The sequence below is a fragment of the Panthera pardus genome, unplaced genomic scaffold, assembly GCF_024362965.1.
Source record: "Panthera pardus isolate Hobbes unplaced genomic scaffold, ASM2436296v1 HiC_scaffold_2, whole genome shotgun sequence".
Lineage (NCBI taxonomy): Eukaryota > Metazoa > Chordata > Mammalia > Carnivora > Felidae > Panthera > Panthera pardus.
In genome coordinates, this window is record NW_026526765.1 from 147554940 (window position 1) to 147580053 (window position 25114).

The 25114-nt window shown below is 44.1% G+C and overlaps 1 protein-coding gene across 2 annotated transcripts; it reads left to right on the forward strand.

The window, feature by feature from the left end:
- The first annotated feature begins 8947 nt into the window (after positions 1-8947).
- ZNF354C (zinc finger protein 354C) lies at positions 8948-24801 on the forward strand. 2 transcript variants are annotated; one of them, XM_053907582.1, is made up of 5 exons: positions 8948-9365; positions 10777-10864; positions 16915-17041; positions 17452-17547; positions 23099-24801. In XM_053907582.1, the coding sequence occupies exons 2-5, from the start codon at positions 10832-10834 to the stop codon at positions 24511-24513; spliced, it is 1671 nt and encodes a 556-aa protein (XP_053763557.1). In that variant the 5' UTR covers positions 8948-9365; positions 10777-10831; the 3' UTR covers positions 24514-24801. The 2 variants fall into 2 exon arrangements, with proteins under 2 accessions (XP_053763557.1, XP_053763556.1); XM_053907581.1 differs by lacking the exon at positions 8948-9365 and adding an exon at positions 9372-9543.
- The last annotated feature ends 313 nt before the right edge of the window (positions 24802-25114 follow it).

Here is a 25114-nt window from a genome sequence, read left to right on the forward strand (position 1 = left end):
GGACCTGCAGGGCACTTCCCCTGTGCTGTGGTGTATAACTGGAGTTGGTGGGCGGGGCCGCAGTCAGACCTGATGTCTGCCCCCAGCCCACCGCTAGGGCCACAGCCAGACTGGTGTGTGCCTTCTCTTCCCCTCTCCTAGGGGCGGGATTCACTGTGGGGTGGCGTGGCCCTCTGGGCTACTTGCACACTGCCAGGCTTGTGGTGCTGGGGATCTGGTGTATTAGCTGGGGTGGGTAGGCAAGGTGCACGGGGGCAGGAGGGGCAGGCTTAGCTCGCTTCTCCTTAGGTGATCCACTTCAGGAGGGGCCCTGTGGCAGCGGGAGGGAGTCAGACCCGCTGCCGGAGGTTTGGCTCTGCAGAAGCACAGCGTTGGGTGTTTGCGCGGAGTGAGCAAGTTCCCTGGCGGGAACCCGTTCCCTTTGGGATTTTGGCTGGGGGATGGGCGGGGGAGATGGCGCTGGCGAGCTCCTTTGTTCCCCACCAAACTGAGCTCTGTTGTCCAGGGGCTCAGCAGCTCTCCCTCCCTTTGTCCTCCAGCCTTCCCGCTTTCTGAGCAGAGCTGTTAACTTATGACCTCCCAGATGCTAAGTCGCGCTTGCTGTCGGAACACAGTCCGTCCGGCCCCTCCGCTTTTGCCAGCCAGACTCGGGGGCTCTGCTTGGCTGGCAGGCTGCCCCTCCGCCCCAGCTCCCTCCCGCCAGTCCGTGGCCTCGGCCCCTTCCTACTCTCTTCCGTGGGCCTCTCGTCTGCGCTTGGCTCCGGAGACTCCGTTCTGCTAATCCTCTGGCGGTTTTTTGGGTTATTTAGGCAGGTGTAGGTGGAATCTAAGTGATCAGCAGGACGCACGGTGAGCCCAGCGTCCTCCTATGCCGCCATCTTCTAACCTGTCACATTCTCTAATTTCTGGGAAAATGTCTAGGAAAATATAACTTCCCTGTCTTAGTCTCTTTAGGTTGCCATAACAAAATACCACAGGCCAGGTGGCTTCTATTTTTTTTTTTTAATTTTTTTTTTTTAACGTTTATTTATTTTTGAGACAGAGAGAGACAGAGCATGAACAGGGGAGGGGCAGAGAGAGAGGGAGACACAGAATCCGAAACAGGCTCCAGGCTCTGAGCTGTCAGCACAGAGCCCGACACGGGGCTCGAACTCACAGACCGAGAGATCATGACCTGAGCCGAAGTCGGACGCTTAACCAACCAAGCCACCCAGGCGCCCCTTGGTGGCTTCTAAACAACTGAAACTTATTTCCCACAGTTCTGGAGGCTGGGAAGTCCAAGATAAGGCACCAGCGTGGTTGTGTTCTGGTGAGGACCCTCTTCCTGATTCGCAGCTGTCGCCTTCTTGTGTCCTCACATGGCAGAAGGGGTGAGGGAGCTCTCTGAGGCCTCTTCTAAGGGCACCAGTTGCATCCATGAGGCTCCACTCACATGACAGTCACCTCCCAAAGGCCCCGTTTCCTAATGCTGTCACCTTTGCGGTTAGGATGTCAACATGAATTCTGAAGGGGCACAAACATTTAGACCATTGCATTCACCAAGTAACAATAGTCCTAAAAATAATCCCCCGAGATAAATCTGAACAAAGTTACACAAAATACCAGGCCCTGTTACTTTTAAGCTGAGGTCTATCAAACATGAAGTAACAGGTCATTTGAGTCTTGTGCAGGATCTTCCAGAGGAGATCACGTGCCAACACAGTGATTCTAGTAACCAGTACAAGAACCTGACAGGGAAAGTGCAAGAAAGAAAACTTGCAGGCCTATATCACCCATGAACAGAAATGTAAAAATCCTAAACAAAGTATTAGAAAATGTAATCCAGAAGTACCCAAACATAGTGAATGCATCATGATAGAGATTTTTCACAGGAACAGATAGATTATATAGCATTAGGAAACTTCGAGGTACTGTGTACCACCTGGACAGATTAAAGGCGCAGAATCCGTGTGTTCATCTCAATAAATGCAGCCAAAGCAGTGAAAATACTCAGCACCCATTCATTGTAAAAACTCTTAGCCAAGCAGTGGAGAGAGCTTACTTAACCTGGTAAAAGGGTATTTACCAAAAACCTGCTGGCAAAAATGGTAAAATGTTAGAAGTAGTTATGACAGGAGGAGTATAAAGAACAAATTATGCAATAATGGCTCTGAGAAAAACAGTTCATCCACATAGAAGAAAAATTAGATGCCTACCCTCACCACAAAAAGAATTCTGTGAGAGGCAAAATTATGTATCTTTTGGAAGAAGATGTAAGGTATAACTTTATGACTTCAAGATAGGGAAGGATTTTTTTTTTTTTTTAATAGGCTTCATGCCCAGTGTGGAGCCCAATGTGGAGCTTGAACTCACAACCCTGAGATCGAGAACTGAGCTGAGATTAAAGTCAGACTCTTAGCTGACTGAGCCACCCAAGCACTCCAGTAGGTAGGATTTTTTTTTTTTTTTGATGATTGTTTATTTTTGAGGGAGAGGGAGAATCCAAGCAGCCTCTGCACCATCAGCACAGAGCCTGACATGGGTTTCAAACTCACAAACTATGAGATAACCTGAGCTAAGAGTTGGACAGTTAACCTACTGAGCCACCCAGGTGCCCCAAGGTTTTTCTTTTTTAACTTTTGTTTATGTTTGAGAGGGAGAGAGTGTGCATGCGACAGAGAGAAAGGGGGACAGAAGATCTGAAGTGGGCTCTGCTAAAGAGCTGAGAGCCCGATGTGCTCAAACTCATGAACTGTGAGATCATGACCTGAGCCGAAGTAGGACGCTTAACCAACTAAGCCACCCAGGTGCCCCGGGAAGGAGTTTTTAAACAGGATACAAATAAGCTATGAAATCTTTGTATATATTCGCTCACATTAAAGTGAAAACATCTTGTTACCAAAATATACCAAAAAGGAAATGAAAAGTCAAGACATAAAACAGATCTTGCCATGGTATTTAAAAAAAATTTTTTTTAATGTTTTATTTATTTTTGAGACAGAAAGACAGAGCAGGGGAGGGGCAGAGAAAGATGGAGACCCAGAATCCAAAGCTGTCAGCACAGAGCCTGATGCGGGGCTTGAACCAATGAAATGTGAGATCATGACCTGAACCGAATTCAGATGCTCACTGACTGAGCCACCCAGGTGCCCCTCCACAGAATTTTCAACAAATGCTTATCATCTGGAAAATGTAAATAATGTATACAAATCAACTTAAAAAAAGACAACCTGGTAGAAAAATAAATTGTCTGAATACATGACTGTATTTCACAGAAGAGGAAATGCAAATTTCTAAAAACATGAAAAGATGCTTTCAGGATCACAGATAATGATTTTATGAGATTTTGTGACTTTTTAAAATAGACCTTATTTATTTTATTTTTTTTTTTGGTAGGCTCTAAACCCAGTGTAGGGCTTGAACTCACAAACCCGCTGTCAAGAGTTGCACACTCCACTGACTGAGCCAGCCAGGCCCCCCAGGTTTAATGATTTTTTAAAGATGAGTAAAAGTGAAGATGTGTGACATTATGGAATTTTAGAATGTATGTGAAATAACTGGAATGCATACTTGACTAGTGAGAGTGTAAACTGATACAGACCATTGGCATCCTATAAAGTGAATTTGAATTTGTGTATGTCATGAAACACGAAGTTCCACTCCTACGTATATATAATAGATAAATGTTTGCATATGAGCAGTAAGAGACATGTATAAAGATATTCTTAGCAGTGCTGATCATAGTAGCTACTGTTTGGAAGTATCTGGTGATAGGAAAATGGGTAATTTTGGAATATTAACTATGTAGAGCAGCAGTGGAAACTAATGAACCAAAGCCGTAAACAAAACACAGATGAATTTAAAAGCCTGAAGACGTTTCAAAAGACGTAGGAAACAACATACAGCCTAATAGCATGTTCTGCAAAATTAAATTTAGTTTAAGTGATTTATACATGTGGGGAAGATACTAAACAAAAATAGCAAGTGACCAAATGACAAGATATTCTAGCTCTCCGTTGCTGTGTAACAACTCATCCCAAAGTTGAGTGGCTTAAAGCAACAGTTGTATCAACACCTACCTGTCGGTTCCATATTTGGGTTCAGTTGGGCAATTCTTACTTGGCGTCTCTAATGCATTTGCAGTCAAATGGCAGCTGGCATTGAAGCTCAACTTGAGCTTGGTGTCCAGGGTGGCCGGCAGTCGGTGATGACTGCTTCTTGAGAGCCCTATTGGATTTTGCACAGAGGAGTGGCTGGTTTCTGAGAGGCAATGTCCTGAGAGTCAGCATTCTAAGAGACCTATATAGAAGTTGCAAATCTTAGAACTCGACTTTGGAAGTCACATGAGATTAATACATTAATTCTATATTCTCTTGGTGAAAAACGATTTATAGATGTGGCCCAGATTCAAGGGGAAAAGATGATACAAGAGTGTGAATACCAGGGTCATGGTTCACTGGGGGGACCAGATTTGGAGACTAGTTACCACATGAACACAAAAGTCAGAATGGTGATCACCTCTGACTGTGAGGCAAGGAAGTGATTTGGGAAGGAGCATGGGGTTCTTCAGTTTGCTTGATGCCTGAGAGAGCCTTCCTTTTCAGAAAGAGGTTTTCAGGTCAGCCAGAATGAGGATCAGTAAGAAGGCCAGTGTGTTTATCAGTAAAGATAATTAAATAGAATTTTTTTTTTTTTTTTTTTTTTTTTTTTTTTTTTTTTTTTTTTTTTTTTTTTTTTTGCTCAGCTCTAGAGTGGGTGATTTGAGGTAGGATAAAACCCATCTTACTGCCTGATCACCCTAGGTGAAGTGAACATCAAGTTTATGAGGTTGCATCCAAGGGCCATCCCAAGGTCATAACATTCTTCAGGCCACTGACTCTTTGTTTTTAAAGTTTATTTAATTATTTTTGAGAGAGAGACAAAGAGCAGGAGAGAGGCAGGGAGAGAGAGAGAGAGAGAGAGAGAGAGAGAGAATTCCAAGCAGTGCAGAGCCTGATACAGGGCTCGAACCCACAAACCATGAGATCATGACCTGAACTGAAACCAAGAGTCAGACATTTAATTGACTGGGCTACTCAGGTGCCCCTCTTCAGGCCACTGTTAAATTTAAATATGTCTCCTTAACAAAACTATCAACACCTCCCTTTCCTGTCTACACTTTCCCTTATTCATCTCCTTAGGTCACCAGAGGAAGAGAATATTGGTTCCTATGTTGAGTAAGGAAACACTAAACCAAAAAAAAATGTGCATTATAAGAGAACTAGGCAAAGAAAGAATGATCGTTAAGTTGTCAACATATTTTCTTTGAAGGGGTTTCTCTTTAAAGAGACTTCAGAGTCTAGGCAAAAGAGAAAAATGTCTATTTTTATAACATCCTAATAGGCCATTTTCAAAGCAAGCTGAAAAAGCAGAATATACTTAAGCTTTTATAATATGATTGACATGCCCGATACATTGAATTTCTAGTATTCATAGTAATTATTTAAAATGTCCACCTTTTCGGGCGCGTTGGGCTCTCATTGGCTATTGCATTATCCAACATGTTTTCTCATTGAAGAGGTCTGTGAAATGAATAGACCTTTTTTTTCCTAGACTGCCCCTCCATTGGCTTTGTCCAATATTTCCCACGTGGTCAGATTTATGCTTTGCTTTTTTGGTAAGAAAACCACCAAAGCAATATTCTCAGTTCATCATGTTATCACATTAGGAGCCTTATGATGTTGGTAATTTTAGCTTTATCTTGGTTAAGGTGGTGTCTGCCTGATCACCCACTGTGAAGTCACTGTTTTTCTCTTGGCAGTCAGTAGTGTCTTGAGAGGAGACCCTCTGAGTGTGCGCATGTATATCTGTACTAGTCACACTCACCTCACTGCTGCTGGTTTTAGCATCTATTGATGACACTTGCCTTGTTATTACAGTGGTTTTCCCAAGGAGATCTCATCAGTCCATCATTTCTTCTACATTTACTCATTGGCTTTCCACTTTGGGGAAGTGTTCTGTCTTCTGTTTTTATGAACGGAAGCATGGTTTCTTATTTTACTTAATGGACTGTAATCTGCTAATATTGTTATGTACGTCGATGGACAAGTTGTCCCAGACTTGACCTCAAGAGCCTCCGCAAACTCATTTCTGTGTCCTTTCTGTCACAGGCTTGTGACTGCATCTAAGATTGGTAAGTCAAGTATACCTACTTCAGTCTATGTAGCAAAATATGATTTCTTGACTAGACGACTTGGGGGTTAGAGGAGGAATTGTGGGGTCAAAAGCATTTGGGGGGATTTTCTCTTTTCTCTTGCACGATCTTATATTTCCTCCTCTTGCTACTTTCCCCCTTGATATGTGGCTTCCACATCTCTGTCTTTCTGTTAAGTGTATTGTGCCTTCATCATTGCCTTCAGAAGGATGTCTCCTCACCTCCTGCATGTACTTTTAAAAAAATTGCAGTAAAATGTACATAACATAAAATTTACCATTATAACCATTTTTAAGTTTACAATTTAGTGGCATTGAGTATATTCACAATGTTTTGTAACCAGCACCAATCAATTTTCCAGAAACTTTTTTATCATCTCAAACAGAAGCTCTGCACCCATTAAGCAGTAACTCCCCCATTTCCCCTGCTGCCTCTGGGAATTTGCCTATTTTAGATTCCTGATATAAGTGGAATTGAATAATATTCGTCCTTGTGTGTCTGGCTTCTTTCATTTGGCATAACGTCTTCAAGGTTCATCCGTATCAGAGCATGTGTCAGAACTTCGTTCCTCTTTAAGGCTGAGGTAATATTCCATTGTAAGTATGCACCACGTTTTACTTACCCATTCCTCTATTGTTGGATATTTGTATCGTTTGCACATTTTGGCGATCATGAACAATGTTGCTATGAACGTTTGTGTACATATGTTTGTGTGAACATTTCTCTTGGGTAAATACCTAAGTGGGATTACATAGTCCTATGAGGAGTGGATATGTAACTTCATAAGACCCGCCCCCGACTCTTTCCAGTGTCTGCATCATCTTACATTGCCATCAGCAATGTATGAAGGTTCCAGTTCCAATGTGGGTGGTTCTATGTCTTTGCCAACCCTTGTTATTTTTCAGTTTTCTCCCCCCCCCCCCATAATGACCACACTAACAGCTGTGAAGTGGGTATCTCATTATAGTCATGATTTGTAGTTCCCTGATGACTAGTGATGTTGAACATCTCTTTTATGGGCTTGTTGGCCATTTTATATGCCCCCCCCCCCTTTAAGAAATGTCTGTTCAAATCCTTTGCCCACTTTTGGAATGGGCTGTTCTGTGGTTGAGTTACAGGAATTGTTTGTATATCCTGCATGCATATTCAGTTCTCTTATATACCTGTACAGTTTTGCATATTTTCACACATAGACACACTTACTCTTTCTGGTGGTGATTTTATATCCATTTTAGGAACACTACATGCATTTTCTTTTCTCTTCCATATCCTTTGTGTGTGTGTATGTATATATATATATATACATTTAGATTTATACCACCATCATTACCTCACCTCCCTGAAGAAACACTTGGTTACCAAACAACCATACATTATTTCTACCCCGTTGTTATTTCTATATCTAAGTGCCTACCGTGTGCCATATCCAAGAAGTGCATTGTGCCTAAAACAGAGCAAACCCTTGTATGCCTGTGGCATTAGGTCTAAAAGCTGCTTTGATCGGCAGCTGCTTTGTGATTTCTTTCAATATAAAGATATGGGCAAAAGAAGACAAGCTAGCAATATTTCAATTTCTTTTAAGCAAATTATATACAATAAAAAAAAATGTAGGTTTTCACGACTCAACTCCATAACTTTATAAGGTTGTGATGGAAAGACCCAGATGGAATTACCCCCTCAGGCTCCTATATTCCAACACTATCCTGCCTACTCATCTCTTTGCTTGGAATCTTGGAATCTTAAACCAGCCAATCAAGAACCGTCTGATCATCATTAAGTAATCTGCCTGATAAACCCCTGCCATCTTCTGTAGGGAAAATAACCTTGCAATAACCAATCCAATTTTTGCCTAACTTCCTTGTTCTTTCTCCTTCCTGCCTATAAAAGTCTTTCATTTAGTACTGCTCCTTGGAGCTCCTGCTAGACAGGATGCTACCTGGTTCATGAATCATTGAATAAAGCCAGTAAAATCTTTAAAATCTACTCAGTTGTTTAAAAATTTTTTAAAAATATTTATTTATGTTTGAGAGAGACAGAGTGAGCAGGGGAGGGGCAGAGAGAGAGGGAGACACAGAATCTGAAGCAGGCTCCAGTGCTTGAACTCCTGAACGGGGAGATCATGACCTGAGCTGAAGTCAGCCGCTTAACCAACTGACTTGGTTGATGACTTAACCAAATGGCACCCCGGTTGATTTTTTTTTTGTTTTAATACAGTGTTCATGTTGAGCATATAAGTCATAAGAGAACATACAGCAGACTCCGTTTATATAAAGGTCAAAACCTTGCAAAAATAAACATTGTGGGACACAGATGTGGAGTACGCAACAAGCTAAGGGAGTGAAATGCTTAACACAATTTAGATAAGTGACAGGGGAGCATTGTGGACCAGGCTTCAAAAATTCTGGTCAAATCTCTTTTCAAGCAGAGTGTTGGGTATGTGGGTATTGGTTTCATTTTTTTTTTTTTTAATGAATATAATTTATTGTCAGATTGGCTTACATACACACCCAGTGCTCATCCCCACAAGCGCCCTCCTCAAACAGTACCTATGCATACATTATCCTCGGGGTGTGCTACGTATTAACATAAAAATAATCATAGCTAGCCGGTGGAGGGGGAGCTGTGGCGCGCAGAGCCTCCTAAAGGCGTTTAAATTCAGGGTTTGTTTTTCAAATCACCTTGCTGGTCTAACAAAACAAGCCTAGAAGCGGATTCAGGCAGCGGGCACTGCGAGGGGACCGCCCTATCCATCAGGTGCGCGCGCCCCCGCGTTGCAGACCCCTCGGACAGCGGGTCCCGGGGGCTCGCGCGGGGAGAGGGAACGTGCCTCTCCCGGGGGTCGCCCAGCCGCCTTCTGGGAGCTGTAGTCCGCGCGGGGCGGAGGCATGTCGGGAGTAGTAGTTCTAGGGTTCGCGGGGTTGCGGGACTGGTCCCGGCCTTTCTGGGGCTAGAGGCGCGGGTGATCTCGGTTACGCTGGGGCGGTGTGTAAGGAGCGGAGACTTCCCGGCTGCCTCTTCCTCGCAGCGGTGGAGCCAGCGTCTGTCCCGTCTGGGTGGGGAGTGCGGTGTCCGGCGGGGCCGCGCGCGGATACCGGGAGACGCCGCGCGGCCCGTGGGTCAGAGGTCGGCCGGGGCGGCGGTGCCTTGCGGGTGTCGCGGGCCGGGAAGACGCGGAGAGGAAGCGCCCTGCCAGGTGAGCTGGGGCGTGCCGGGACTGCTGTGGGCGGGGGCCTCCGGTGGCCGTCTGCCGAGAGACTTCTCAGTGAAGTAATACAAACAATAGCTCGCGCTGGCCGAGAACGAGGTGTGCCCGGCCGTGGTGTAGCGGCTTGGATGGATTAACTCATTTCATGCTTCTGCATGCATAGCCAGTAAGTTGACTGCACACTGCCCCCATTTTACAGATGAAGGAACTGAGGCACAATGGCCAGGTAATTTGCCACGTTTAGCTAAGACCCTGGACTGGAGCAAGGATTCCCTTCCTGCCCCTGTTACTTACCCATTTTTGTTTCTTTGTCAGGTCGCTGTGACTCCTTAAGTTCTCAGTCTCCCTCACATCTGCGAAATGGGGTAGCCATACATACGTTTTAGAGTCGTGAGGCTTAAAAATATATGAAAAGCACCCCAGATTCTGGAGTCTGTGAATACCTCTACAGCATCTTCCCACCCCTGGCTGAGGTGCCCCAGCCCCAGATGAACCCCCGCCCCCCTCGCCCCCATACTCTGCTAGTTGAGCTCTCACGCTGGGCACTGCACCCTGGAGAGCCCTCTGCATGCAAACCCAGGCAGCCAGTGCAGGCAGCTGTGGCCAGGGTCCTTCTCTGACACCTGCCTGGCGGCTCCAGGCACACTCACCTTGCTCTCCCAGTTGGGATTTGTGTGTGACAAGGAGGGCTGTTTCCCGCCGTGGATGCTGTAAGAGGTGGCACCTGTGAGATTTGTGTGTAGGGGGGCCGACAAAGCAACAGTCTGGCATGCATCTTGTGCGAGAGGGAGTGTTTTAACCACATTACCTCTGGTGAGGTAGGGTAGGTCCAGATGCAGGGGGGCAAGAGGAGGAAAGTGTGCAGGTTGTGTTATTCCCTGGGGACCAGTGCAGCACTCCAGGCAGGGCCACTCAGGGAAGGCACCTGTGAGGCAGAAAGACAAGGCAAATGTGGGCAGGTGACTTGACTGTGGCTTCTTCGGGAAGGAAAGGGCTAGGCGGGGCAGGCGGGCTTAGGGTTGGCCGTCTGTATTTGAAAGTGGCCGCCTCCGGGAAATTCATGTTCATTGTGGATTTTACAGCGTGTACACTTTAAAGCTATCTAAGGACTCCAGGTATCTGTGGGTGAATCACAGTTTGCTTAGTCACAGCTAATAGACCTTAGGTGACCGTAAAGCATCAGTTTATAGCAGTTAGAAGTATGGTTAATACAGGGAGATGGAGATGGGAGAATTGTCTTAGAGCTGTATTGGCTTGGTGAGCATGTGTTTGCTTGGCTTGCACCATTTATGTGGTGCGGCTTTGCTGGGACCTGGTGGGCATTATGGGTGGTTGTAACTTCATCTCCCCAGGCCATCCCTTGACACCAGAGTTCCTCATGACACCTTTTCCTCTCCAGATCTACCTTGTCAGCAGTCTACACTCCTCTTGCCAGGAAAACTGAGAAGGAAAGCATGGCTGTGGATTTGCTGCCCACCAAGGTGAAAGTAAGTGAAGATTGTCTTTCTCATGAATCGCTTTCTGGGTTTAGAGAGGGTGCACATGTTTCCATTCTTTGTCTGAGTACTTTTCTCTCCAACAAAACCTGGGGAATCCAGGGTTCTTTAAGTTTTCCCCAGGATCCAGGATTCATGGAGGGGCTGCTGAGGAATGTGCTTCCTCTGTCTCTATGTCACTCTTAATTCACCCTAAATCCAACTTCATGACCAAAGACTGAGGCAGCACTCGCTGAACATGTGCTTTGGGCTACAATAAGCGCTTGGTGGGGGCATGGTGTATTAGACAGTCTTTGTCTTCACAGAGGATACAGTCTTGCTTGGTGCAAAGACATAGAAGGACCAAAGACACCTTCAAAAAACACTGAGCACCGACTATGCACAGGATACTGTTCAGAGCACTGGGGTCACGAAGAGGAAAGAGGTTGTTTCTGTCTTCAGGGAGTTCATCGTATTGACCTCAGTTAGGAAATGATTAAAGGTCCAAGAGGAGTTAGGGAAAAGATCCTGGAAGTAGTGGGGTCATTTTGAGCTGATACTGAAGGCCAGAAGGAGTTCAGCTTAGCTTGGGCTCTGAGGCCAGCACTTGGGAGGACAGGGGGCTGGGAGCCGAGCACAGGTGTGACAGTAAACTGTCCAGATGTCTTCCTTATCCATCTGACTAATTATCTCTGTCTTCTCCTCTGAATCTTGTCTACTGGCTTTGATTTATTCACACTCCCCTCCTGGGCCCTTCTTGCTCTTTGCCCTTTTTAGATCCATTTTCTTTTTCTTTTTTTAACATTTATTTATCTTTGAGAGAGAGACACACACAGAGTGTGAGCAGGGGAGAGGCAGAGAGAGAGGGAGACACAGAATCTGAAGCAGGCTCCAGGCTCTGAGCTGTCAGCACAGAGCCTGACGCGGGGCTTAAACCTATGAAACGTTGATATCATGACCTGAGCCAGTCAGAAGCTTAACCGAATGAGCCACCCAGGCACCCCTGAAAACTGTACATTTTCTCTTTATTCCTTGAACTTGAATTCCCATTCCACTTCCATATGTATTTTAAAAAAAATTTTTTAACGTTTATTTATTTTTGAGAGAGAGGGGCACACAGAGTGTGAGCAGAGGAGGGGCAGAAAGAGAGGGAGACACAGAATCTGAAGCAGGCTCCAGGCTCTGAGCTGTCAGCATAGAGCCTGACATGGGGCTCAAACTTAAAAACTGCGAGATCATGACCTGAGCCAAAGTCAGACGCTTAACCAACTGAGCCACCCAGGCGCCCCTCTTTTTGTTTTTAAACTTTATTTTTGCGAGAGAGTGGGGGAGAGGGGCAGAGAAAGAAGGAGAGAGAGAATCCCAAGCAGGCTCCATGCTGTCAGTGCATAGCCCTTTTCGGGGCTTGATCTCATGAACTGCAAGATCATGACCTGAGCCGAAATCAAGTGTCAGATGCTTAACCAGCTGAGCCACCCAGGTGCCCCTAAGATCCATTTTCATTACTTTAACCTGAAGATCTTTCCCAAATCTCTGTTCTCAGGCCTCAACTTTTCCCTAGAAACACAGTCTAGAACTCTTAGGAAATATTTCCACATGGAAGTCCCAGCTTTCCCCCAACGCCAGCTCCTGTTCCTTCCGTGGGTTTTCTGTTCTGCCAGCCCCAAAGCCTCTGTTTTCATTGACTGCTTTCCCCCAAAGTAGTGGTAGCCTACATGTTACAAATGTAGACTCTGGAACTTGAGTTCATAAGTTCACCTCCAAGCTGGGGTTGTGACCTTGGCAAGTTATTTTCTCTCTGTGTGCCTCATTTCCTCATTTGTAAGTGGGATTAATGACATACATACCTCGTTTGATCCATGTAACAGGACTGTTAATATCTGCATTTTACGGGTGAGGAAACTGAGGCACAGAGGAGCAAGTAACTTGACCAGGGTCTTCCAGCTAGCCTCGAACCCAGATAAGACCGTATATACATTAATGTTATGCTCTGAGAACTTAAGTATACGTAAAATTCTGAGAACAGTGCATGGTACATATTAAATCTCAGTAAATGCTGGCTGTTAACTACCATTATTATCATCATAAGCAGCAACAACATTATTTTAGGGCCTGCCAAATTGGTCTGCCTCTTGCCACTAGGCTGGACTTTGCTTTGATTCTCTAATTACAAGGAGATGTGTGTTGTGGGAAACCAAAATGTAAAGGCCAGCAAAATGAAGTGAAAGCAATACCCAGCCATCACCTGGAGTGCCCTCTGCCCACAGGTAGGGATTTTCACTGTGTGAGCTTTTCCCACACCTGCAAGCTTTTCTGAGAGACCCACTTGATTTCAGCTAAGGGAAGATGAAGAGGAGGATGTTTGCAACTCAGCGTTTTTTGTGAGTTTTTTTTGACCTCTAATTTACTGAAAACTGAAGATTTGAAAGCAGATAGAATAAAGAGTACTGTACTAAATACAGAGCATCAATATCTGAACGTCCATTGGCTTCTCATCAGAAACAAGGGCCAGAAAATGATCGAGTGGTGTTTTACATGAAAGAAAGAAACTGTGAACCCAGAATTCTATAACCAATGAAAATATTCTTTAAAAATTTTTTTTTAATGTTTTTATTTATTTTTGAAGGAGAGAGAGAGACAGCATGAGCGGGGGAGGAGCAGAGAGAGAGAGGGAGACACAGAATCCGAAACAGGCTCCAGGCTTTAAGCTGTCAGCACAGAGCCCGATGCAGGGCTCTAACCCACGAACTGTGAGATCATGACCTGAGCCGAAATCGGACGCTTAACCAACTGAGCCGCCCAGGCGCCCCACCAATGAAAATATTCTTTTAGAAGGAAGATGAAGTAGAGGCGCCTGGGTGATTCAGTCGGTTAAGCATCAGACTCTTGATTTTGGCTCGGGTCATGATCTCATAGTCGAGAGATTGAGCCCCACGTTAGGCTCTGCGGTGAGGGTGTGGAGCCTGCTTGGGATTCTCTCCCTGTCATTCTTCCCCTGCCTCACTTGCTCGCTATCCCTGTCTCTCAAATAAACTTAAAGAAAAAAGAGAAAGAAAAAGAATGAAGATGAAGTAAAGACATTTTCAGATAAATGAAAATGAACCTAAGTCATGGTCAGCAGGCCCACCCTGCAATATATGCTAAAGTATATGCTTGCTTCAAGCTGACAGGAAATAATGCCAGATGGGAGCTCTCACCTTAGGAAGGAAATAAAGAGCATTGGAACAGGAGGCCATGTGGATAAATGTAAATATATAAATACTTTTTCCTCTCAGTGTCTTTAAAATGCCTATGATTGGAGTGCCTGGGTGGCTCAGTCGGTTGAGCGAGCGTCTGACTTCGGATCAGGTCATGATCTCACGGTTGGTGGGTTCAAGCCCCCCCCCCCCCCCCCCCCCCCGCATGGGGCTCTGTGCTGGTAGCTCGGAGCCTGGAGCCTACTTCAGATTCTATGTCTCCCTCTCTCTCTGCTCCTCCCCTGCTTGTGCTCTCTCCCTCTCTCTTTCTCTCTCTCTCTCAAAAATAAACATTAAAAAATAAATAAAAAAATAAAATGCCTATGATTGTTTAGAGCAAAAACATAATACTGTATCATGGGGTTTATAACGCAGGTGGAGGTAATACACATGACAGTTGTGGGTCTAGAGTTCATTTATGGTTGGACTCAAAAAGCTCTGTCTTTATCTCCAGAAAAGCTCTATCTTCATCTCTGGGGAGGGCCTGGATGGCTGATTTTTGACTCTGAGGCACAATAAAGGCAGCGGATGTGCTGTTTAAGATCCCAGTGCCACTGGCTCCCCCTAGGGTGGTCATCTCAGGTGGTTGGGAGCTGGCCTACCTTGTTTGACAAGCCTTGCTTGACACACAAAAGGCCCCTGCTGAGCGTTTTCCCTTTAAGTCCTTCTGATTCAAAGTTCCTCCTACAGATCCAGGGACAAGGCCTAGGCTGTGTGTGCAAGGACAGGGAGATTGCACATGGAACATGTCTCCATCCTCCAGGGCTTCGCTGCACTCTCTCTGTCTTGTTGCACTTGTACCTGTTGCCTCCCATGAGCGTGCTTGGTGAGGTCTGGTGAGTCCTGCCAGCTCTCTGAACAGGGAGCGTCTTTTTAACAACGATAGCATGAAGAAGGGGTGGTGTTCCCATACACTTGCAAGTTCTTGCGTTCTGTGTGAAATCAGATATTCGCTCTAATAGACTATAAAGAACTAAGGATGTATGTTATAATTCTCAGAGCAACCACTAAAAATGCAAAGAGGTGGGGCGCCTGGCTAGCTCAGGCAGAGGAGCCTGAGACTCTTGATCTTGGGGGTATGAGTTCGAGCCCCACGCTGAGTGTAGTGATTACTTAAAAATTTTTTTTTTAAATCTTTAAAAAAAATGCAAAGAGGTATAGCTGAAAAGTCAATACATAAAATGGAATGTAAACAATTTCAAAACAGGGACGCTTAGCTGGCTCAGTCGCTTGAGCATCCGATTCTTGATTTCAGCTCAGGTCATGATCCCAGGGTCATGAGATAAAGCCCCACATAGCTCCATGCTGAGTGTGAATCCTGCTTGAGATTCTCTCTTTCTCTCTCTCTCTCTCTCTCTCTCTCTCTCTTTCTCTCTCTTTCTCTGCTCCCCCCCACACGTGCACTTTCTCTCTCTCCAAAAAATACAAAAATTAAAAATTTCGGAATAAATGCACACACCCTGTAAACAATGTCAGCCTACTGGAAGGGTAGAGAGTAATAAGCAAAAAATTGCTTTTCTGCTCCTCCACAAACACGAAAGAATAATCAGGGTGGACAGCTTGTTGTATTCTTCCAAATACTTTTGTGTGCACATATATGTATATACCAGATCCATCTGGATAATCAGGATCTTCTCATCTCAAAAATAAAATCCTTAAGAAGATCTTCAGGGTCCTTTTAGTCATATATATAACATTCACAGGTTTTGTTACTCAGCCTACCACAACCATTGGCTTACAAATAAAGTTTCCAGAAACATCTTTGAACAAATAACCCTACTCAGTTGTGTGAGGCTCTCTTATAGTGGACTCCTAACAGTAGAATCACAAGGTGAAAGCATACATATTCCTTTTTCATGCCTTACAGCTCCTTCATATAAGAGTTGATAATTGGCCAGCCTCTGATTTCTCTCATTTTGTGGATTAACGGAGTTCTCTTGGAAGAACTGACTTTCTCACAGTCCCTTTTGGCACGTGTATAGTCTTGCAGGTTCTTTGGGTCTTTTATTTACTTTTAATTTCTTTAAAATGTGTATTTTTAAGAGAGACCAAGAGCCAGTGGGGAAGGGACAGAGAGAGAGAGGGAGACTAAGAATCCCAAGGAAGCTCTGGGACCCCGGGTCTTTTAATTTCCATAGACAGTGGATACCCATGTGACAGTCTAGTTTAGTGGTCAGTCTGCCTGAATTCAGTTCCAATCTCTACCAGTTTCTAACAGGATTACCTTGGCAGGTAACTTAACCTCTCTGAGCTGCTTCTTCACTCGCAAAACAATTTAATTATAGTGTCTTCCTCATAGAATTTCTGTGAAACCTTGTGAAGATACTATGTTCAAAGTTCCTGTCAGTTCCTGACATACAAGTATTCAATAAACATAAGCTAATACTATTTTTATTACCATTTGCTTTTACATCTCAGAAATTCTTTTTTGTCTCGGTTCTACTAATGGCTTTTCCAGTTTTCTGGCATTGTTCTAAGTGTATTCTGATTTTTCCCCCCCTTTCCTTTAATTTGGATTTTGAGTGAGAGGGAGGTGGATGTCTGTGCTCACTTGACAGATCCTAGCCTGGGATTTAAATTCCCTTTTGGCGGGGACTTGGCCTTTCTCCCCGACTTTGCCCTCACAACACCTGGTGGGTTCTCAGTAAATATTTGTATAATTGTCAATGGGGGGGGGGGTCCCAAAAGCAACATAAATAGTCCATTTGAAATATACTTAGAACCCTGGGACATCAGGGTTGGTTGTCGCACATCCCTGCGTCACCGGCGTTACCGAGTGGTGGAGAACTTGGTCCTGGGTGAGCAGGAATGGGTTTGCCATTACAGGAGTCTGTGACGTTCAGGGACGTGGCCGTGGTCTTCAGCCAGGACGAATGGCTGCACCTGGACTCTGCGCAGAGAACCCTGTACCGGGAGGTGATGCTGGAGAACTATGGCACCCTGGTCTCGCTGGGTAAGGAGGCTCGTCTGTAAGGGAGAATCCGCTGCGGGAGCGCCTTAGAGCTGCCCCTGTGGGGTTCAGAGTCCGCAGTTTCTCCCCTAACGAGCCCCTGGGAAAGGAAGAGCCTCTGTGGAATTCAAGGCATGCATTTGTGTCCGGATGCCCTTCCTCTGCCTTCCTCCCACCTGCCTCCTGACCAGGGTGGTCCTCCTCCTGACCAGGGTGGTCCTCCTCCACTCACTGGGTCCTGTGGGGGGTCAAGGGGGAAGAGGGATAAGGCTGTGTTGTTTCTGAACCAAACCCACCCTCGATGTGCTGCGTGCCCCACCTCCCCAGGCTCCCTTCTCTGCCCTGTTGGCTCTGGTTTGTGAGCTCTGGACTTGCCCCATCTGCTCAAACTCCATTCCCTTCCCCACGAGCAGGGATTCCATCTTCGACGCCAAAGGTGATCTGCCGGTTGCAGCAAGGCGAGGATCCTTGCGTGGTGGAAAGGGAAACCCCTCAAGACGCCTGTCTGGGTGAGTGCGCGGCTGGGAACCGGGCACAGGGCGGGGTATATATGAGAGCAGGTCAGGAGGAGGCAGTGCTCTGAGAATTTTGCTGGAAGTGCTGAGCCAGGGCCCCCTCATGGGAAGTTCCTTGGTGATAATGGTTTTCTTTGCAGCAAAAGGCCCCTGAGTAGACCTCTTTCTTTGCTTAATGTGCCCCGCTTTCCCTCTTTCCTTCTCTGCCACTTCACCCACTTCCTTCTGCTGTCTTGGCCTCTTGATCTCCACGGTTTTCTTTCCATCTGCAATTACACATGACAGACTTGAAAAACTTTACACCTTCGGTTGCATCTTGAATTCTTTGTAATTTCTCTCACAACCCCATATTTCAGGGTGTTGTCAACGCTTCCGTGTCTCCGGTTTCTTAACTCAGCATTTCCCTTTTATGTCCCTGGAGACTGGGGTTGTCATGTCCCACTGTGAGAGTCAACCAGCTCCCCTGGACCTCTGTAGCTTTTCTGGTCCAGGGCTTGGCATGCTTTTCCCACAGTGGACCAGATGGTAAATATTTTGGCATTGGGGGCCACAGGTCTCTTTTGCAGCCCTTAAACTCCGCCATCTTAGTGCAAGGTAATGCAAGTGCAGACAGAGACAGTAAGTAGTCAACCCATAGGTGTGGCTGCCTTCTAGCACCAGAAGGAGGTATCAGCTGGAGTTGGCCCAGAGACCTGTAGTTTGTAGACTCCTCTTCTAGCCTAGTCTAAGCTCACTGGTCTTTATCATAAAACTGTAAGTTGTTGAAGTTAGAAGATCACTTGAAGACCGTCAAATTTAGATACCTCTCTTTATCATGGAAGAAACAGTGCATCAGAGGTTGTCAAACACTTTGCTGGCAGAGCTGGAAAAGCTGAAAAGCAGTGAGAAAAGCCTCGATCACCAGTGTCATTTCTGTTCACCGTGTGACACAGACTGGGCAATATTTTGTGGTTTGACCTTTATAATCTATGATTCTTGCCTTTATTGGCATGTTTTGTTTGCTCGTTGTCTTCACAAATACTTTTCACCTTTATTAAAATACAGTTTTCTAGGGGCGCCTGGGTGGCTCAGTCAGTTAAGTGTCCAACTTCGGCTCAGGTCATGGTCTTATGGTTCATGAGTTCGAGCTCTGGGATTCTGTGTCTTCCTCTCTCTCTGCCTCTCGCCAACTCATGCACGTGTGCATGTGCACTCTCTCTTGAAAATAAAGAAACATTAAAAAAATTAAAAAAAAGAAAAGAAAATACAGTTTTATCCAAAGAAAGAGTTACTGAGTAGTACAGCCTAGCACATAAGATCATGATTTGACTTTGGACATTTCCTGATTTCATGTTACCCCTGCCACTGCTTCCAAGTGCTCTGAGCTACGGGGAAAGTTACCTACCTTCTCTGAGCCTTGTTCTCCTCTTTCGCCTTCTGGGCCATCAGCAGAGTGATTGATCTTTTCAAAACTCAGGTGTTATTCCCATACCTTAAGAGACCTTGTTGTTTCTCTCTTTATCCACGGAGTAAAGTAAAATTCCTTAATGTGACATTAAACCTACTTCGTAGCCTGTCTCCATGTTGCTTTATAGAAATCAGTGGCCACTTCCACTCTGGCTCCATGTTCTGGCCAAACCTGAACCCTCATTAACATTTGTGTGTCATTCCTTCTCGGGTTACTGCTTCCCCCTTGTCCACAGGAAACCTGAGATCCATCTGCCCCCCTCATCTGTGGGTTTTTCTTATTTTTTCCTGCTTCCCAGTCAGCATCCATTTTCCAGTCAGTCGCATTCATACAGCACTTTCTGCATGCCTTGAACATATCCATTACAGCATCTGTTGTAGTGAATTATAGTTATTCTCCTGTTATTTCTTTTCCTAATTGGATTGTGCATATTTAAGGAAGAAACCAGGTCTGTCTTTGAATTCTGTGCCTGTAGCATCAAATATACTGCCTTCACTTAATATTTTTTGAGTGTAATTGAACTGCCTTTATGATTAACTCAGTGCCAAGGAAGCTCAGATTTAAGTACTCAGTGCAACCAGACCATGGCAGCTATATCATTGTTCACCTTCCACTCTGTCCTCGTTCTTACCAAATAAGGCCAGCGTTTCTTATTATTATCTGCCTAAGAACTTACAACCCCTCCTGTGACCTGTATTATTATTCTGAATTCTTCTGCCAGTTGTTCAGGAACTCTGTGTTTGGCTTTACCCTGTTATTCCAGGGGTGCCTGGGTGGCTCAGTCAGTTAAGCCTCTGACTTCGGCTTAGGTCATGAGCTCACAGCTCTGTGCTGACAGCTTGGAGCCTGGAGCCTGCTTCGGATTCTGTGTCTCCCTCTCTCTCTGCCCCTCCCCCTCTAGTGTGCTTGCTCTCTCGTGCATGCACCCTGTCTCTCTCTCAAAAATAAATAAACATTAAAAAAAATTTTTTAAATGAATTCGAACCTGGATTTCCTCTTTTAGTCATTAAGCCCCTCCCCCCGCCCCCAAATAGGTTTACTTTCCCCACAGATGACTTTGATCAGGCCTTCTTTCTGTCTCATAGACTCCTCTTTTCATTTTCTACTGAAATCCATCCCCTCACTCTTTATTATCCAGCTTCCTTTATAGAACCACTCCTTGCTAATACTGTTGGTGTCGGTGTCTTGGTTCTCTGAACCTCACACCAACATTATACAGCCGAGGCTTCTCATATCAAGGAGAAATGAACCATTACTGTTTAATCATTTGTACGTTTCATATTATCATTGCTGATCATTCACTATTTGTTCAATAAATGACTGGGTTTCAGGAGTCTGTTATAAGAGGAGGGAATCCCTTTTCATTTTTGAGGTCACCTGCTCTTCATAATTTTTCCAACTAACTCTGCCCAGTTTTGTTGTTCTTTATGTTTATTTATTTTGAGAGAGAAAGAGAGCACAAGAAGGGGCGGGCAGAGAGGAGAGACAGAATTCCAAGCAGGGTTCGCACCATCAGTGCAGAGCCTAATGCCAGACTCAAACTCCTATACTGTGAGATCATGACCTGAGCCAAGATCAAGAGTCAGTTGCTTAACCGATTGCACCACCCACATGCTCCCATTATTTTTTTTATGCAAGACACTCTAATTGCATGCTTATCATGTGCACAGTAAGGAATTAACAAATAATGTTAATGTTTATAATGTTAATGTATAATATAGGTATGTAATATACATTATAGCATGTATAATATACAATATGTATGTATAGTATATACATATATATACATAATATGTCTATATTAATATACACTAATAATGTACATTAACAATAATCAAGATATTCTCCTTGAACAAACACTTGAATTATTTTCAGACTTCGTGTATGTATATATGTTAAGTGATAGAATGTTTAAGTAAAATATGTTTTGGAAGAGAGAGAGAGAGACTGATTTAGGCTTTAGTCATTAAATTTCTTTAGAAAAATGAGATTAGAGTAGCCTAGTAAATTTCTGGATGGGCAGGGAATGTCATATTGTGACAAAGGATAAAAAGAGGGGAAGTACCCTGGTCAATCCTTTAACTTGCAAACTGTTAGGTTTTCCATTAACATCTTGAAGAAAAATCTATATTTTTATACAGATTTATAGCCTGTGTGCCTTTTTCCTCTTATTATTTAATTTTAATCATATATATTTTATTACTAAAACCTGATGGATTTTTATTAACCTAAATTTAAGTACATACAATTACCTAATTACACAGACCTAGTTTTAACCTATTTTCAATCATGGATTGATTAAAGAAAGCCAGATTTGAGCCCATAGTTCCATAGAATCAGCTCAAGCTGAATCCTTTCACTTAACATCATATCTGAGCTTGGGGCTTGGGCATATTTCAGAACTTTGGGGCATATTGACTCCACATTTCTTGTAAACTTTCATTTGTCTAAAGAGATTCTCACAGGGGTGCCTGGCTGGCTCAGTCAGTGGAGCATGAGACCTTTGATCTTGGGGTTGTGAGTTTGAGCCCCATGCTGGGTATAGAGATTACTTAAAAGTAAAATCTTTAGGGGGCGCTTGGGTGACAGTCTGTTAAGTGTCCGACTTCGGCTCAGGTCATGATCTCGCGGTTCGTGAGTTTGAGCCCCACGTCAGGCTGTGTGTTGACAGCTCAGAGCCTGGAACCTGCTTCGGATTGTGTCTCCTTCTCTTTCTGCCCCTCCCTTACTCAAACTCTCTCTGTCACTCTCTCTCAAATAAATGAATAATCATTAAAAAAATTAAAACTTTAATAAATAATACAAATATAAAAATAAAAAGATTCCTACAAAAGGAGGTCAGTCTTCTGGTTGCAGGTTATTAGAAGAGATGACTGTATCTGTTTTTCCTCGTGATCAATTTGGAAGGGAAAAGTGGGGGCAGGGAGGTGTGAACAAAACTGTTATTCCTCCAATCACCAGGGATAGGTTGTTGCACGAGGCTGATTTATTCCATATTTTCCTCTTCTTTATAGTCAGCATCTTGAATTTAGATCAGAAATCCTCAATACAGTCATGCTTCAGGGCTGCTATAAGTTTGAAAACCTGAGCACCCTCTTATTAACAGACTGTTTCTCCTTTCACAGACTATGATACAAAATCATATTCACATACAGATTCACAAAATTTAAGGAAAACATCACAGATATTTTTAAATGATCACACCTAGAGTTTCAGCTATGGGCACTAACATCATAAAAGCCACATGTGAATAGAAAGAAGATACGGGTGCCTGGCTGACTCACTTGGAGGGGCACACAACTCTAAATCTTGGGCTTGTGAGTTTGAGCCCCATGTTGGGTGTAGAGATTATGCAAAAAAAAAAAAAATAGATAGATAGATAGATAGATGTGAGTTCGAGCCCCATGTTGGGTGTAGAGATTATGCAAAAATAAATAAATAAATAGATAGATAGATAGATAAGTAAGTAAGTAAGTAAACTTTAAAAAAAAAAAAAGGAGAAAATAAAGACAAGTTACCTACCTCATGGCCCGGCATACAGAACAGGAAATGATACACTGAAATATGCCACAGTTTATTCAACTCGAGCTTAGGAGCTAACATTTTTCTGTAGCCTCATACTTTCAGCTCGACCTGTTCTCTCTGCCTCTACTTCTCTCAAGTCACAATGTCTTTGTTTCCAATGTTAATCTGTTCACTCTATTCTCCGACACCACTCCTTCCTCTGTTTACCACTCTTCCTTTCCATCCTATCCTGTTTTTCCCCAGTGGCAAGTCCATATTTGAGGTCAAGAGGTATAAAACCTCTTTTATTTATTTATTTTTTGAGAGAGAGAGCAGGGGAGAAGGGCAGAGAGAGAGGGATAGAGAGAATCTCAAGCAGGCTCCACTTTCAGTGCAGAGCCCGACATGGGGCTGGATCCCACAACCCTGGGATCATGACCTGAGTTGAAACCAAGAGTCGGACGTTCAGCTAACTGAGCCACCCAGCCGCCTCTCAGACCTCTTTTATATGTACTATCGCCAATTTTACTGTTCCACGGTTGCATGTTTCTCTCTTCCCGTAGAGGTGCCGTTAATGCTTCTGATCCACTCCAGGTTTCAAGACTTGGCCTGAAATGGAAGCCTCACCTCCCAGACAGGACATTTCTATAGAAGAAACATCTCAGGGAATAATAAAGAAAAAGCCCATTAAGTTTGGTCACTGGGACATCGATTTTGGACAGACTTTGGAATTGGAGAGTGGAACAGAACAGGAGCAATGGAAGAAACCTCTTCAGCAAATCATGGCCTCACACAAAAAAACTGTGAGTGGAGATGTAAAGCAGACACGTCTTGAATTGGGGAAAGGCTTACTTATAAATACAATTCTTGTCACACAACAGAGTGTTCCTATAGAAAGGATACCCAATATACATTACACTTTTGGGAGAGATTTTAAACAGAATTTTGATCTAATGAGATGCATCCAGATTTACCCAGGAGAAAAACCTCATCTTTGTAATGAATGTGGGAAAAGCTTCAACCAGAGTCTCCATCTGATTGAACACCAGAGAATTCACACTGGTGAGAAACCCTACAGATGTAGTGAGTGTGGAAAACCCTTTAGCCACAGATCCTCCCTTCTTGCCCATCAGAGAATTCATACTGGAGAGAAACCTTACAAATGTAATGAATGTGAGAAGGCGTTTAGCAGCAGCTCGACCCTAATCAAACACCTGAGGGTGCACACCGGCGAGAAACCCTACCAGTGTAAGGAATGTGGTAAAGCCTTTAGCCAGTGTTCAACCCTCACTGTACATCAGAGGATTCATACTGGAGAGAAACTCTATAAATGTGCTGAATGTGAGAAGGCCTTCAATTGTAGAGCAAAACTTCACAGACACCAAAGAATCCACACAGGGGAGAAACCCTATAAATGCAGTGAATGTGGGAAAGGTTACAGCCAGTTTGCATCCCTGGCTGAACATCAGAAGCTTCATACTGGAGAACAGCTGTGTAAATGCTTGGAATGTGGGAGAACCTTCACACGCATCTCCACCCTTATTGAACACCAGCGAATTCATACTGGTCAGAAACCCTACCAGTGCAATGAATGTGGGAAAGCTTTCAACCAGTATTCATCCTTCAGTGAACATCGTAAAATTCACACCGGGGAAAAGCTTTACCCATGTGGAGAATGCGGGAAAGCCTTTGGTTGCAAATCCAACCTTTACAGGCATCAGAGAATTCACACTGGAGAGAAACCCTACCAGTGTAATCAGTGTGGGAAAGCCTTCAGCCAGTATTCATTCCTAACAGAGCACGAGAGGATCCATACTGGCGAGAAACTCTACAAGTGCATGGAGTGTGGGAAAGCCTACAGTTATAGATCAAACCTTTGTAGACACAAAAAAGTTCACACTAAGGAAAAACTCTATAAATGGAAGGAATATGGGAATCCTTTTATCTATAGCTCCTCCCTTACTCAGTATCAGAGATTTCTCAGAGATGATGAGTCCTGTGAAGTTTAATTCTTCTCTCAAATGATTCAAGACTCCTCACTGGAGAATAATAAATAGGGCACAGACTGCAGATCAGATAAAGATTTTTTTTTTTACTTCAGGAGGAAATATGCTAGTTTCCACTAAGTCATGGTAAAATTGATCAATGGAATTATGAAGAGCACCGATTTGTCAAATTTTGTAAGAATCATTAAATATTAAATGCTAAGGTTACAAAGAACATATAATAATTTTTAAATTCATAGAAAAAATATAAAAGGCCTAACTTAAAAAAATAGTAAAAATAATGGAATGTGAGTTTTGTTTCTTTTTCTTTTTCTTTTTCTCTTTCTTTTTCACTTTCTTTTTCTTTTTCTTTTTTAGAGAGAGAGCATAAGTGGGGAAGAGGGGCGGTGGGGGGAGAGAGAGAGAGAGAATGGGAGAGAGAATCCCAAGCAGGCCCCACACCCAGTGCAGAGCCTGATGCAAGACTTGATCTCACAAATGTGAGATCATGACCTGAACTGAAAGCAAGAGTCGGACGCTTAACTGACTGAGCCACCCAGGCGCCCCTAAGTTTTGTTTCTTTCATTAGAGTTTATTCCCTAAGAGTAAGCTTCAGTATGAATTT